Below are 14,291 nucleotides of genomic sequence, written 5' to 3' on the forward strand. Positions count from 1 at the left end.
AGAGATGGGTGAACAGCTAGAAGAAAATGTTACTAGTATTTTTCCTTTCTTTTCATTTTGTCAAAGTTAGGTAGGATGGAAAATAAGTGGAGAGAAAAAGGGGAGGAAAGGGAAAACAAAAATCAAATTTGACAATTGAAAAGATTTGAAGAAACTTGAAAGGATGAATCAAAAAATTATAAATTTATAAAAAAAAAAAAAAAAGGTAATGCCCTTGCAATGCCACCCTTGAGGATATCAATAATTTTCTGGATCAATGTTACAATATAGGTTTGTTTTAAGAACTACACACATGAATTGCCCCAAAAAGCATATTGCTTCTAAGCCCTTTAACAATATATACAAAGGACTAGCAATACTTGCAAAAACATCCTATCCACAGCACTAGATAGAAGAATCTTGAGTGATTCTTTTCCCCATCCTGGGTTGCTTTGCAAACACAAAGGCAAAGTTGGAAGACTGAAGAAAAGGAAACAAATATCCATTTCCAAGAACTAATACATCAAAGCCTTTTGCGAACACCGGATTTTTTTACCTTGGATGATGGGCTTGAGGTTTCTTTGAATGCAGATGGGCAAAACTCAGTTATGCTGCAGATTTCACACCGTGGCTTGAGTGGAGTACAAATTGTCTGTCCAAATCCCACCTGTTCAAACTCAAATTTACTCTTTAGCAATTGGTTGTTAGGCATTAATTGCATAAATTAAGGGGCTTACAGAAAGGTATTTTGAAACATAAGATAAAAAGAAACTGGAGTGCACTCGTTGAAGGAAGCAAAATATATAATCAGAAGGATATAGTTTTATAAAAAAAGGAACTGAAATTCCTTACTTAATAATCTAAAGATTGGAAACTTCACCAAACTTCACAATAAGGATGCTGAAATTATGCTTCGTGTGTATGTAGGCAAACTTGCATCGTTAAATCAAGACAAGGTGGTTTTATACAAATAAATTTACAGAGTACAAACCCTAATATAAAGGATAATTTTTAAGCTATGCATGCATCTAACACTTCCTATCTAAGAGTGCATATGGATGAGCATGCAAGTCAAATACATGAATTAACCAACATACCAAAAGAGGGTTAATTGGGACCCATTCCTCCTTTGGAAGCCACTGCTGCAATGCCACTCTTGTTTCCTCCGGATATAAAGTTTTCTAGCAAACCAACAAGATAATGATTACTGATGCATGTAATTTCTTTAGTATGAAGAGGGAAAAGACATCTACTAAACAAATTTGTCACGGAAAAAAGACAACTTTTTCCTATTTGTAGTGACTCAGGACTAATAAATCAAATATTTTTTTTGAGGTTTAAAAGTTAACTTTGAAGTTGTATGAACATATTTGCACAAAACTGATGAATAGGAAAAAGGAGAATGGAAAAAGTGGGAGGAATAAATATCATTAGATTCTTTTAAGTCGAAATACTGTCAGAAGGTACATCGCCAGAGGCCCTCCATCAACTTGGTTATCTTAGTTGAGTAAAAATTATATTTAACTTCTAACTGGATTCTTTCTCTATTATCTTTCTCCAAAGAAGATGCTAATGCACTCATCAAAATAATTACAAGCACCAAATCCATGTATCTCTCTTCAGAAGTTAGAAGCAATGATGACAATAATGTATAAATCAGTGATAAAAGGGCAGGCAGCATCGTGTAATTACACATCTGCTGTTGCCCTGAAATGCTGAAATGCATTCCAAGTTACAAATTTTGGTGTTATCGGCAATCCTGATTAAATCCAGATAGATATGAAAATTAAATAGTTTTAATACCGAAAATGTGTTGTTAAAAGGAACAATTACTCAAAACGAGGGAAGCAACAATTTTAAGATTACATAAGATCCAAAAGAACTAAACGAAAAACATCTAATTTCTTGCCATCATCAGTGTATAAGATGAGGTACCTGTTTTGTCCCTGGTCGGGACACCCATCCAAGCCGATTGGAAATGCGGTGCACATGAGTGTCTACACATATCCCTTGAACGTCATTCCATGCAATATTCATAACCTAAAGAATCACACAACCAAACAAGTTTAGAAATCCAGTATACATCTAATTCAAGGAAGTTATACTGATGCAATTAACCCTACCAAATGAGCCATCTTAGGGCCTATCCCTGGAAGCAAGAGTAATTCCTCCAATGAGCTTGGAATGTCTCCATCATACTTCATGAGACAGATTTTCGCAATTTTCTTCATATTACTAACTTTCCTTGTATAAAACCCAACCTAGAACAAACAAAAATGAAATTTCTTAACTACTGCAGTAGCTGAGAAAGTGCAGGGGAACTTGGTTAGGTAAAAAAGAAAAGTTTTGATGCTAATTTTTCAAGTGACTCCTAGAATAACATACCGGGTAGATCAAGTCCTTAATAGTTGCTTCATCAGCTTTGTCAATGGCATTGGGAGTCAGAAGACAATTATGAATGAGACGTTGAATTGCCCCTGCACATGAGTATCTTTATGAGAGGGTGAAGAACAAAATTGACAAAGTCAGGATATATGGTTACCACTTAACATAAACATATGGTAATGTTTTCATCAGAAATGACAAGGCATATACAATATTTTTGTTCTTCACCAAATGATGTGAGCAATATCTTAGCATAATTTCCTTTTATATTACAATTAACCATAACCATGACATGCTTTGAAGAGACCTTTCCCATCATAATACAGTTGTGAGAGTATTTTCTAATAGAAAACTTTTCACTGTCTTCAAAGGAAACATGCACTAGATGTCCTGATTTCCTACCATTGCAAGTTATAACTAGAACATCCAATACTTCAACAAGATAATTAGTTGAAATGACATATGATTGTAAGTCAAAGTACAAAAAAGAGGAACTTACCATGAGTAACATGATCTTTGGTTTGGCTAGATAGTAGTGAAGATATCAAGACAGCAAACCTTCTTTCCTAACTCAAAGTGAGAGTTCAAAAAAAGAAAAAAAAAAAGAAGATAAATCCATCTATATAAAACCAAAAAAAAAAAAAAAATCAATGAAACGGAAAAGAATCAGTAAATGAGAATCTAAAACAAAATGTCTTTAGGATACAAGGATTTTCAACAACATTGCAATAAGTTTTAGGCATTGATGACATTGTAATTCCAGAGACTAGATCCAATTGAGGAAATTTGAAGCTAGGGTAGTGGCTAATAAGGGAATATCAATAAGCCCTTCAATAAAAGCTTAATGATGAGATAAGTGACCGGTCCATCAATATATTCACAGTCAACAGTTGAATATTATACTACACCAGTTGATGCTGCAAAGTGGGTATATTGAGCTCAACTAATTCGTCTACAAGACCAAAAATTATTTAAACTACAAGTACATTCTCCATTAGCATTATGCAGTTTCTCTAGCTAATAAATGTTTGTGAATTCCATCAATTTTTTTTGCTGGTGTCAAATTATATAAAGCATCTTGGTGCCTTCTATTCTAAATCCCCAAATTCGATGACAGATAACACATTAAAGACTCAAGTCCTTGAACTCGAAGCCTAAAATGGCATCAGAAATGGCAAATATAGCATAAAAGGATAAATTAGTGATCACCAAAGTTAAGTCATCAATTCATCCAATTTATCTACCTACAAATGATTGAAAGATTGTACCTTAGGAGGAAGAACACTGCCAGCTTTCTCACATCCCATAGTGTCTACAGGTGCATCGTCTGAAGACCTCATTTTACGGATTCCTTCAAGCACTTTTTCCCAGTTGGCAGGTGCTTTGCCTGATCACATGGAATACATCAATGGCAAATGCATCAGCATTTCTGTGTTTTATACCCTCAAAAGAAATGCACTAGGAAGAAACTCTTGTTAATCAAATTGTCACATCATTCTATTTTTGACATGGATTTCTTCATTAAGAAGAGACAATCTACTTAACAATACAAACACACCCTAGATGCAAAAGTCTATGAATATACTGTTTTTGAATCATAAGAATAGGATGCAAACAACAACAGCAATCTTTGGCAATTTTAAACAGACTATTCAATTTACTTATAGAGGAAAAAAGTTTACACGCTACAGCAAATTAGCATGCAATTATAAATTCTCTTTAAAAACCAACAAATTCCTTAAAAAAAACTGTCTTCTTCTCTTGCAATTCCAAATAGCATTTTGCACACCATTTACCTTCCACTCCAACTGAGGAAGCAATATCTGCACCGACATTAAGCTCATCAGATGTGGACTTTGACTTCCCTGCAAAACCATTACTATGTAAAACTAGTCTGAGCCAGAGAGATAATCCAATAAAAACGGACATGAGTACCATGCATTTCTGCATCTGTGTTTGTGTGTGTTTGTTAGTGTGGGTGTCCATATGTGCTCATGAGTGCAATATGATTACAGCATGATAGCAATTCTGCAAGTTGTCCAGAGATGTGGAATGTATCAGAATCCTGAAATTATTCATTATTCCTAATATGTCCTAACTCATTGCATAGGCATTGTCAACCTAATAACCTTATTCTGGCAAAACTTTCACTGTATGTCATACTCATAGGAACATAGCATTACAACAGAAATCTTACTGGACAGAGCAGTTCCATCTATCTTTTTGTACGCAAATTCCTCTATGTCAGGTAAGCCACACAGCTGCACAAAAAACAAAAAAAAAGGGTATATGGTAAAAAATTACTCTATACTGCTAAAACTTAAACTAAATCTTTTCCAAGTAAAAAGAAGAAGCCAGCTAGCTTAGCAAAAAGTCCTAGGATCATGTCCAGGCGCCTTCACCTTTCGACTAGTTTTTGGAGGGTTAATTCTAAAAAGGAGGGCTAGCCCATATTGCGTATATCAGTCCATTGGACCAAAATAACCTTTACAAGTAAAAAATGCTGTCAACCTTCAATTTTGAGTGATACTGTAATAAGACATTATCAAATGGTGATGTTCATAGCGTATAAGCATTTTAAACAATCACGCAGGATAAAATTCCCATCAGTCAGGAAGACCATTAGTCAAAGAAATGGAAGCAAAACTAAAAAGGACAAAAGAACAAAAGAATATGAATCTGGAGCTTAGCTCAGGTAGCCATTTGGTGTTCGAATCCCAGCAACCCCTTCTCTATTTCTACACTGCAGCCTCTTTTATGAAGGAAAAAAACAAAAAAAACAAAACAAAACCAAAGAATCTTTCTCTTACATTAAAAAGTTGCAATCATGTTTAAAGCAGATAACAAACAAATATAAACCCATTAATCATACCCAAAAAAAATAAAGAAAAAAATCCAAAATCAAGGGAAAAAAAGGAAAATAAACAAATGGTCTTACATTATTGTCTTTATTTTCTGCTTTGGGGCTCTGTTTTACAACATCGACAGTCTTTTTAACCCTTTTTTTCCGCGTAAAAACTTGAACTTCTGGCACAGAAACACTATCAGTTAATTCAGAACCTGGTTTTGGGTTTTGGTCTGAAGAAGGAACTTCAGTTGTTGATGATGAAGAAAGGGTTTTGAAAGTGAATCTTGTTTTCGGCATTTTGCTGTTCAATTTCATTCCCCCAAAGGCCAAACCAATGCCAAACCGAAGTGGAAAACTCCTAGGTAGAAGAGCAAACATTTTTATGTCGGTAACTTAGGAGGTGAAAGGATTAGAAAATATTATTATTTTAATTGAATTAATAATATTAATATTAAAATAATAAAAAAATAATTACATTGCTTCAGTTAAATTTGATAATGTTAAATGCACATTTTTTTAGTTTTTAATTTATCATTAAATTTTTTAATTTTCTTTATAAATAAAAATTTAAATCTCTTAGCTTACTCGTTATTTGATTGAAAACTATATTACAAATATAAATTCTCTCGAACCCATAATTTTCAAGTTCAACTTCAATTATATATCAATCAATTCAAAAATTAATTAACTTAAATACGGTATCCTTATAAAAAAATAATGTAAAGCGATATAAATTAAAATTTTAACAAAAAAAATATATAAATTTGATAAAAACAAAAAATATATCTTATGTTTGATTTATTGATTCAAATTATTATACGATAATTTTTACATTTTATGTATAGTAAATACAAAATCAACATTAATAAATATGTGAATTGACAAATCTAAAATATGGTACTTTTAATTTTTAAAGTCTTTTTTTAAATGAATATTTACATATATTTCAAATATTCATAAAAATAATCATAATAATTTAATAGGTTAAAAACATATTTAGTCCCCAAACTTTGTAATTTTGATCACACTGGTACTTAAAGAAATTTTTTACCATATTAGTACCTGAATTTTTAAATCGTTATTATGTTAGTACCTTTAATTAATATTATTAATAAATTTTATTGACATAATATGAATATCTAATAGGATATTAACACATGTAAAAAAAAATCTAATCAGCATTACATAATCATTGTCACGTTATGCTCACATCATTTTTAAAAGAAATTTTTTTTTAAAATTCTAAAAATTTTTTTTAATTATAAAAAATTTTCAAAATTAAAAAAATTAAGAAATTCTAAAAATTTTTTAAAAATTTTAAAATAAATTTTCAAAAAAGTCTAAAAAAATTACGAAAAAATTTTAAAAATTCTAACAAATTTTGAAAAATTTTGAAAATTATAAAATAATTTCAAAAATTTTTAGAAAACTAAAAAAAATTAAAAATTCTAAAAACTTTAAAAAGTTTTTAAAAAATTTAAAATATAAAAAAATTTTGAAAAAGTTTAAAAAATTCTGGAAAATTTTAAAAAATTCAAAAAAGAATTAATAAAATAAAAATTTTCAAAAAATTCCAAATTAAAAAAAAAAACCAAAAAATTTAAAAGATTGTTTTTTTATTTTAAAGTTTTTTTAGTTTTTAGATTTTTTAATTGTTAGCCTTGAATTGATCTTTTTTTTTGAAACGACAAAATATTAAGTTAAATAAGCTTGATCAAGATTTTAAAAAAGATTTATTTAGTACATATTTTTAAGTTTTATATTTTGATATTAAATAAATAATATGTTTTTCAAAGTGTAAACAAACCTTTCTTTGTTTTCATATTTCTCAAACCAAATATATCCTTTGAAGATTATTTATTTGAGCTTAAATAAAAGTCCAATTGTTGTTTTTAAAGTGAACTTATTTATTTTGGATTTAATACAATTTTGATAATATTAGTTTTGAGAAATAGATTAACTTAAGAAAGTTATTTTATAAGAACAAAGTTTTTTCAACACTAAACTTGTTTTATTTTTTTGTATTAATTCACAAGGTTTTAATATTTAAATTTTATATGGTTAGAAAGCTATTTGAGTCTACTTTCTAGTGAATTAAACAAAATCTAAATCTAAATTTTTTAAGAAAAGATTTTGAATTTTTACTAGATACTTTGTAGTTGTCTAAAAATTGCATATGGGGTAGATTTAAAAATTTACTATAATTTGTACACAAAGAATTAAGTGATGAATTTTATATGGATAGAAAGCCTTTTAAGTCTAGTCTCTAAATCTTAAACAGTTTGTGATTTGAATTTGTATAGCTCAATATATGATTAAATTAGTGAGTAGAGTGTAAAATAAGATATGACTACCCAGCTTAGACAGGATCAATCCCCTTAGGGATATGATCAATTGCTTTTTTACTCAAAAGTGATTTTTTTGTTGAAATGGCAAGAAGGGATCGATCAACCTATGTAGGGGATTGATCACCCTCTGAACCAATCGAACCCCTACATAAAGGGATCAATCGGGTCATAATTTTCAAAGGCAAATTGGTTCCAAAACATGAACAAATTGATCCTTTCATGGAAGTGATCGATTTGGTCATGCCTAGGATGTATTCAATGGCTATTTTTTCATGCTTTCAATGACTATTTTCTTCTCTTAAGCATCTCCAACAGCTAGCTCTTCATTTTTTCTATATATTAGCAATTCCAACACATCAAGAAGGTTGATGAAACAAGATAGCAAGTGCTAACAAGTTATATTTTTATTTTCTCTTAAAATCAAGAGTTTTTGGGGCTTAAATTAAATATCCTTTGTATTTTTAGTATCCAAAATATTGTTATGTTTCATTTATCATTTTTTTATATGTCATTAGGTAAATACTCAACCTTGAGAGGTATTTTAGTTTACAAAAATTATTTTGATTATCTTGTAAGTAAGAGGTGAGGCATCCTCTTAATATTGTAAGGGTAGAGGTTATTTTTTAAGCCTTGAGAAAAATATAGAGATTTTGTACAAGATAAATTTGTATCTTGTAAGAATTTTTCTTCAATAGTGGATTAAAGCCTTGATGTGAACAACTACAAAGAGATTATATAGGTGCCTTGTGGAGAATGATCGAATCTCTATAAATAATTGTGTTTGATTTTTTTATCCCCTATCTCCTTATAATTTATTGTTATTTATATTTGATTTTAGGTTCATTAATTGTTATTGTTTGCATTATATTTTTATCAAAAGTGCTTATTGTTTTAATTTTTATTCAATTATATTGAAATTATTTGTTTGGAAAGAATTTGGATAAATCCAATTTATCCTCCCTCTTAGATCACCTTCTCACCTAAAAGCTAACATTAATTTTAATGAATATTTCAAAATTTTTTTAAAGTTTATATATTTTTTTCTTATTTTCAATTTTTTATGTTTTTGTATTTTTTTTAAAACTTTAAGAAAATTTAATTTTTATAAATTTTAATTTTTTTGAATTTTTAAAAAAATTCAAAATTTTTAAAATTTTCCAAATTAGGATAATTTTTATAATTTATAAAATTACTTCATATTTTAAATTTTTCTTATAAATTTTAGACTTTTTTAAAAATATTTTATAATTTGTCAAAATTTTAAAGAATTGTTTAGATTTTTTTTAATTTTTTGAGAAATTTAAAAAAATTTGCATTCCAAAATTTTTTTAAAGAAATTCTTTTTAAAATTGTTTTTAAAATTTTTTGGGTATTTTTATTAATTTCTTAAATTAATTTTTTAATAAATTTAAAATATTTTTGAAATTTTTTCATAATTTTAAAAAAGTTTTAGAATTATTTTGAATTTTTATAAGTTTTAAAAACTTTTTTGAGGTTTTTAAAATTTTTTTAGAAAATTTTAAAAGGTTTTTAAAAAAACTTTAGAATTTTTTTAAAATATTGGAATTTTTTAAAAATATTTAAAAGTTTTAGAATTTTTTTATAATTTTTAAAATATTTTTAGATTTTTAAAAATTTTTAGAAAATTGTTTTGAAAATTTCTTTTAGATAAGACGTGAATATGACATGACATTTATGATGTGGCACTAACTAAACTTTTTAGATATGTGTCAGTATTTTATTAGATATTCATGCTACGTCATTAAAGTTGACTAACAGTATTAGTCAAAGATATCAATGTGATAAAGATTTGAAAGTTCATATACCAATGTGACAAAATAATTTTTTAGGTACCAATTTAACAAAATTTACAAAATTCAGAGGCAAATATGTATTTAACCTAATTTAATAAACATAAAAGTTTATGAAGTTTTATATATACTAGCTATGTGTCCACTCACGCTTTGTTATGGGTCTAATTTTTTTATATATAGTTAATAATATTAAATTTAATAAATTTTTAACGAAAACAATTATTAGTAAAAATTTATTAACTAATTTATAAATAGCATATGCATTTCATTTTCATAACTTGTTTAATAAACCAAATATAAATTCATTCTCTCAAATTTATTTTTCTAAATATAATTAAAAAGTATTAAAATAAATAATTTGAAAAAACTAAAACTGAAAAAGGCCCACGCAAAAAGAAAAAAAAAAAAAAAAGTCTAACGAGGATGACATGTGAACACCTCTACTTAAATATAATAATGGTAGAATAAGGGTGGGTTTATATTCATCCTAACTCGAACTTGATATCAGATTATTATTTTTTTATATTCAAACCCTGACATATATATATATATATGTATGTATAATTCACATCCAACCTGATTTGATTAAAAATCAATTCAATAGTATAACATTCATGAAATATAATTTTTTAATATAAATTAAATCTTAATCAAATATAAATGTAGTATTTTATTAAATTAATGTATTAAATAATAATTTTATTAATATAATATATATAAATTAAATTAAATAAATAATATATATTCTTATTTATACCCTAAAATGGAATGAGACAGGGTGAGATAAAACATTTTAAACTCGCATTTGGTTCAATCTTGATTTTAAAAAAGGATGCCTTGACTTAATTTCGATTTTTAAAAAAAGGTTCATATTATATTGGTGCATTGAAATCATTGGATATAGACTATTGTGACATCTATACTTTCATTGGCTACAATTTAGGCCTAATTAAAAAAAAAAATCTAACTCGATCCCAAATTTTTAGAAAAAAACTATACATATTGGATCAGGGTGAATAAAAACCTATTAAATGTAGATTATTTTGTCATCCTTATCTTCATTGTTTTTTTTTTTTACAAAATTTATTTAATTAAAAATTTTAAAAACTAAACAAATAAAAGAAATTGTAAGAAAAAAAGGAAAACTAATAGAATGTCATGAGAATTTATTAAATTAAGATATTAAATAATAAATTTATTAATATAATATATATAATTAAAAATAATAATATATATATATCTTAAGTAAGATGAAATACTTTAAACTTGTCTTTGACCTGACTTTAATTTTTAAAATTAGAATAAAATCTCAAAATTGTTTCAAATTTTAAAAAATATATGCCTGTTAAATTGGGACAAATTAAAACTCCTACTTTTATTGACTTTTTTCTTATTAAATTTATCTAATAAAAAATTTAAATAAAAAACCAAACAAAAAATAAAAAAAATATTTAGATATTGAAGAAAATATAGTGTCACATAAACACCTCATTTTTTCCAATCTCTATAAAATTAACATTATGATATAAAAAATTATTGTGCATATTTTCATGAATATCCACAAAATTTGTGTAATTCAAAATAAAAAGCTCTTCAAAAATTTTATAATCCCAAATATTTTCTTTTTCCACCATGTGTTTAACGCTAGGTGGAGTCAAATCATGTGGTTGTGTCCAAATCTACTCTTTGAGCCCAAAGCTTTTGTTCAAAGCTTGCCACATTGGACCAGGTTTGAAATCCATGGAAATTAAACTATAATCAGGTCCAACTTATACATTTGATTCTAAATTCGACAATCATATATATATATATATATATATATATATATATATATATATATATTACAACATATATAACTATAAGATAGTATTCATTTACATGCACGTTTATATGGATAATTTTTTTTCGACACGTAAGATAATTTTTAAAACTTTTTATTATGATAACATATAAGATATTTATTAATTTTAAATTATTTATAAAAATATTTTAAAAAATTATTAAATTATCTAAAATTTTAAAATTTAATAAAAAATTAATTTAAATTCTAATGAAATTCCTTTATCTTATAGATCACCTTATCTCAATTTAAAATAATTTTAAAGTAATTTATCTTTTTCAATTTATCTACATTTAACATGATTATTTAAATTTATCATAATTTTTTAAAAATATTATTTAATATTTTAAATATTTTTGATAAATAATCTTTAGATTATCTCTAACATTTAGATATATTAGTTACAGATAAAGATAATTTTAATAAATAATCCATCAGCTTTAAAAAATAGATTTAGATATATTTGAATTAAAATAAAATTTAAATTTAAATCAATATTTGTCATAGATTTTTAATATTAATATTTTAAGAAAATATAAAAAATATAAATACCAAAAGAATTTCAATTGGTAGTTTTTAGTTATATAACTTTCTCAATGTCTCATGAAGCATATGAGCTAAACGTATTTTTCCTACTATTAATTCAATCTCTCTTTTTATTGCTCTATTCTTACTAATTGCTATAAGAACTAACATGCCTTTCTTTATGATAGGTATTATTTTACTAAACATACTATTTACTTCATCAGGTAGGATTTTTTTGTTTCAAATTTGCTGCAACATTTATTTTTTTCTATTTCTCAATTCACAATAAATTTAATTAGAGTCCACTTAAGCAAATATCTTTTTTTATTATAATTAAATAACAAATAAGAAAATAAAATTAATAAATTTGTTTCATTTATTTATGTAAATGAAATCATAATGCACAACTAAATAACAATAAGAAAAAAATTTGTGTTAGATAACTTTTAAACTCTGATAAGTCATGTTGGTTACTTTGATAGAATTTCTTAAGTCTAGAGTTATTAAATAATTATCTTATTAGATTTTTTTTTGGAGGATAAAAGTATAAAACACCAAAATTTAATATTATTATCTGATTAGATATTATCTATAATAAAATTATTATTTAAATATATTTATGCATTAAAGTTTATTAAGATTTAAATGAAAAATCAATTTAAATATAAAATAATTAAATAGATAAAATTATTATTTAAATATATTTATGAATTAAATAAGATTATATAGCTTGATTCTTTACTAGTTTCCATTTAACTTATTTTTCAAACAATATTTCATCTTCTCACAGACTTTAATATAACTCTTTATTGCTCTTTCATTTAAGGTTTTCCATTTAAGGTGAATTTTTTTTTTTTTTTCTATTTGGTTTAGGTAAGCTCTCTTAATTTAATTTTAACTTTTTTCATATATTATAATATACAAAATTACAAAAACACATATATTATTATATTTTTACCAAGACCTTTTATTTTTTCATGGATTCTTCACTCAATTAGGTAATATATTTTATCTTTTAATTGATTATTTATTTAATATTTCCCATTTGTATAAAATAAAAATAACACTCGGATTAATTGATATAATAGAGTTGTATACCAATTTGAATTATTTCATTTTTTTCAATTAAAAAAGTTGTAGAACTTTTTCTTTCTCTGCAGATGTTTTAGTCTTCAAATTTTTTCTATTGAATAAAATTTCCTTTGCTATGTTTTTGTTAAAGTATTATTCTTTTTAAAATTTTAAAGTCTTATCCAGTTGAACTTTCTTTTTGGTTTTGAATTTGGTAGTGGACGATGGATTCAGTGGAGGGGCAAAAAGTCCTACCAGTGGTCGATGAATGCAACGGAGGTGTAAGAAATTCTGTATTAGATGTTAACCTCAAAATAATTGAAAGGCATAAATATTTAGAAAGTTATATAGATCTTGAAAGTTATGATATTACTGAAACTTTTACAAATAAAATGTACACACGAGTATATTATTTAAACATTTAACATTATTATTTATCTTAAATAAATAAAACTTATTTTAAAATTACATAAATCTGCAAGTATATAAAAATGATAAAAGAAGCTAGAGATGATACAAGTTGAATAAAGTACATTTGAAGTAATAAACTTTAGTTTCTATGTTAATGTTTTGTTGGTATATTTAATAATATTATTTACAATATCTTCTGGATTTTTTTCTTCCTCTACTATTATTTATTGTATATTTTAAAGTTTGTTAATTTTTTAATTAAAATTTTTATCTTTATTATGATTTGATATTTTAATTATATTATATATATTTTACATATATTTTGAGCATGTAAATAATTTAATAATATTAATTTATATTTTTATTTAAATTTAAACAAAATAAAAATAATTCGTGCATCCAACAGATAACAAGCTAGTTAAACTATAATATTTGATCCATACTTGTTAAAATTGTTATAATTTTAACCAGACCTAGGCTTGATGTGATTAAGTTGAGTTTTGCACAAAAAATTTTAAATTCAAGTTTAATTTGGTGTGATTTGAAATATTATTTAATTAATAAAAATTTTTCTTTAATTTTAATTTTATTTAAAATATCCATATATTAATATAAATTTTTTATGTTTTGTTGGGTCCAACCTTGGGCAGTGTTTTCAAAAAATAAATTAAGCCTTGCTCTATCTATGAACTACTCTAATTTTAACAAGTGATTTATTATGGCTTTGATAAAAAAGAAAACTATAATTTTGGCTTGGAAATTAAACTATAATCAGGTCCAATTTATACATTTGATTCTAAATTCGACAATCATATATATGTGTGTGTATTATATTACAATATATATAATTATTATATAGCATTTTATTGACATTAATGTTTACGTAGATAGCTTTTTCTTTGATATATAAGATAATTTTTAAAACTTTTTATTATGCTGATACATAAGATATTTATTAATTTTTAATTATTTATAAAAATATATTTTAAAAATTATTAAATTATCTAAAATTTTAAAATTTAATAAAAAATCAATTTAAATTTTAATAAATTTCTTTCTCTTGTACATCA

General features: G+C 25.2%; 1 protein-coding gene across 1 annotated transcript; it reads right to left on the bottom strand.

Moving 5' to 3' along the window:
* Positions 1-206: 206 nt before the first annotated feature.
* On the bottom strand, positions 207-5,623 carry LOC111307795 (endonuclease III homolog 1, chloroplastic-like). Its single transcript, XM_022906023.2, has 10 exons — positions 5,303-5,623; positions 4,562-4,625; positions 4,161-4,229; positions 3,633-3,751; positions 2,864-2,930; positions 2,365-2,456; positions 2,103-2,240; positions 1,915-2,019; positions 1,077-1,160; positions 207-646 (listed from the first exon to the last, which is right to left on the bottom strand). The coding sequence occupies exons 1-10, from the start codon at positions 5,588-5,590 to the stop codon at positions 503-505; spliced, it is 1,170 nt and encodes a 389-aa protein (XP_022761758.2). The 5' UTR covers positions 5,591-5,623; the 3' UTR covers positions 207-502.
* Between the last annotated feature and the right edge of the window lie 8,668 nt (positions 5,624-14,291).

Source organism: Durio zibethinus, chromosome 22 (assembly GCF_047325235.1).
Source record: "Durio zibethinus cultivar Kanyao isolate XHJ-2024 chromosome 22, ASM4732523v1, whole genome shotgun sequence".
NCBI classification, from domain to species: Eukaryota; Viridiplantae; Streptophyta; class Magnoliopsida; order Malvales; family Malvaceae; genus Durio; species Durio zibethinus.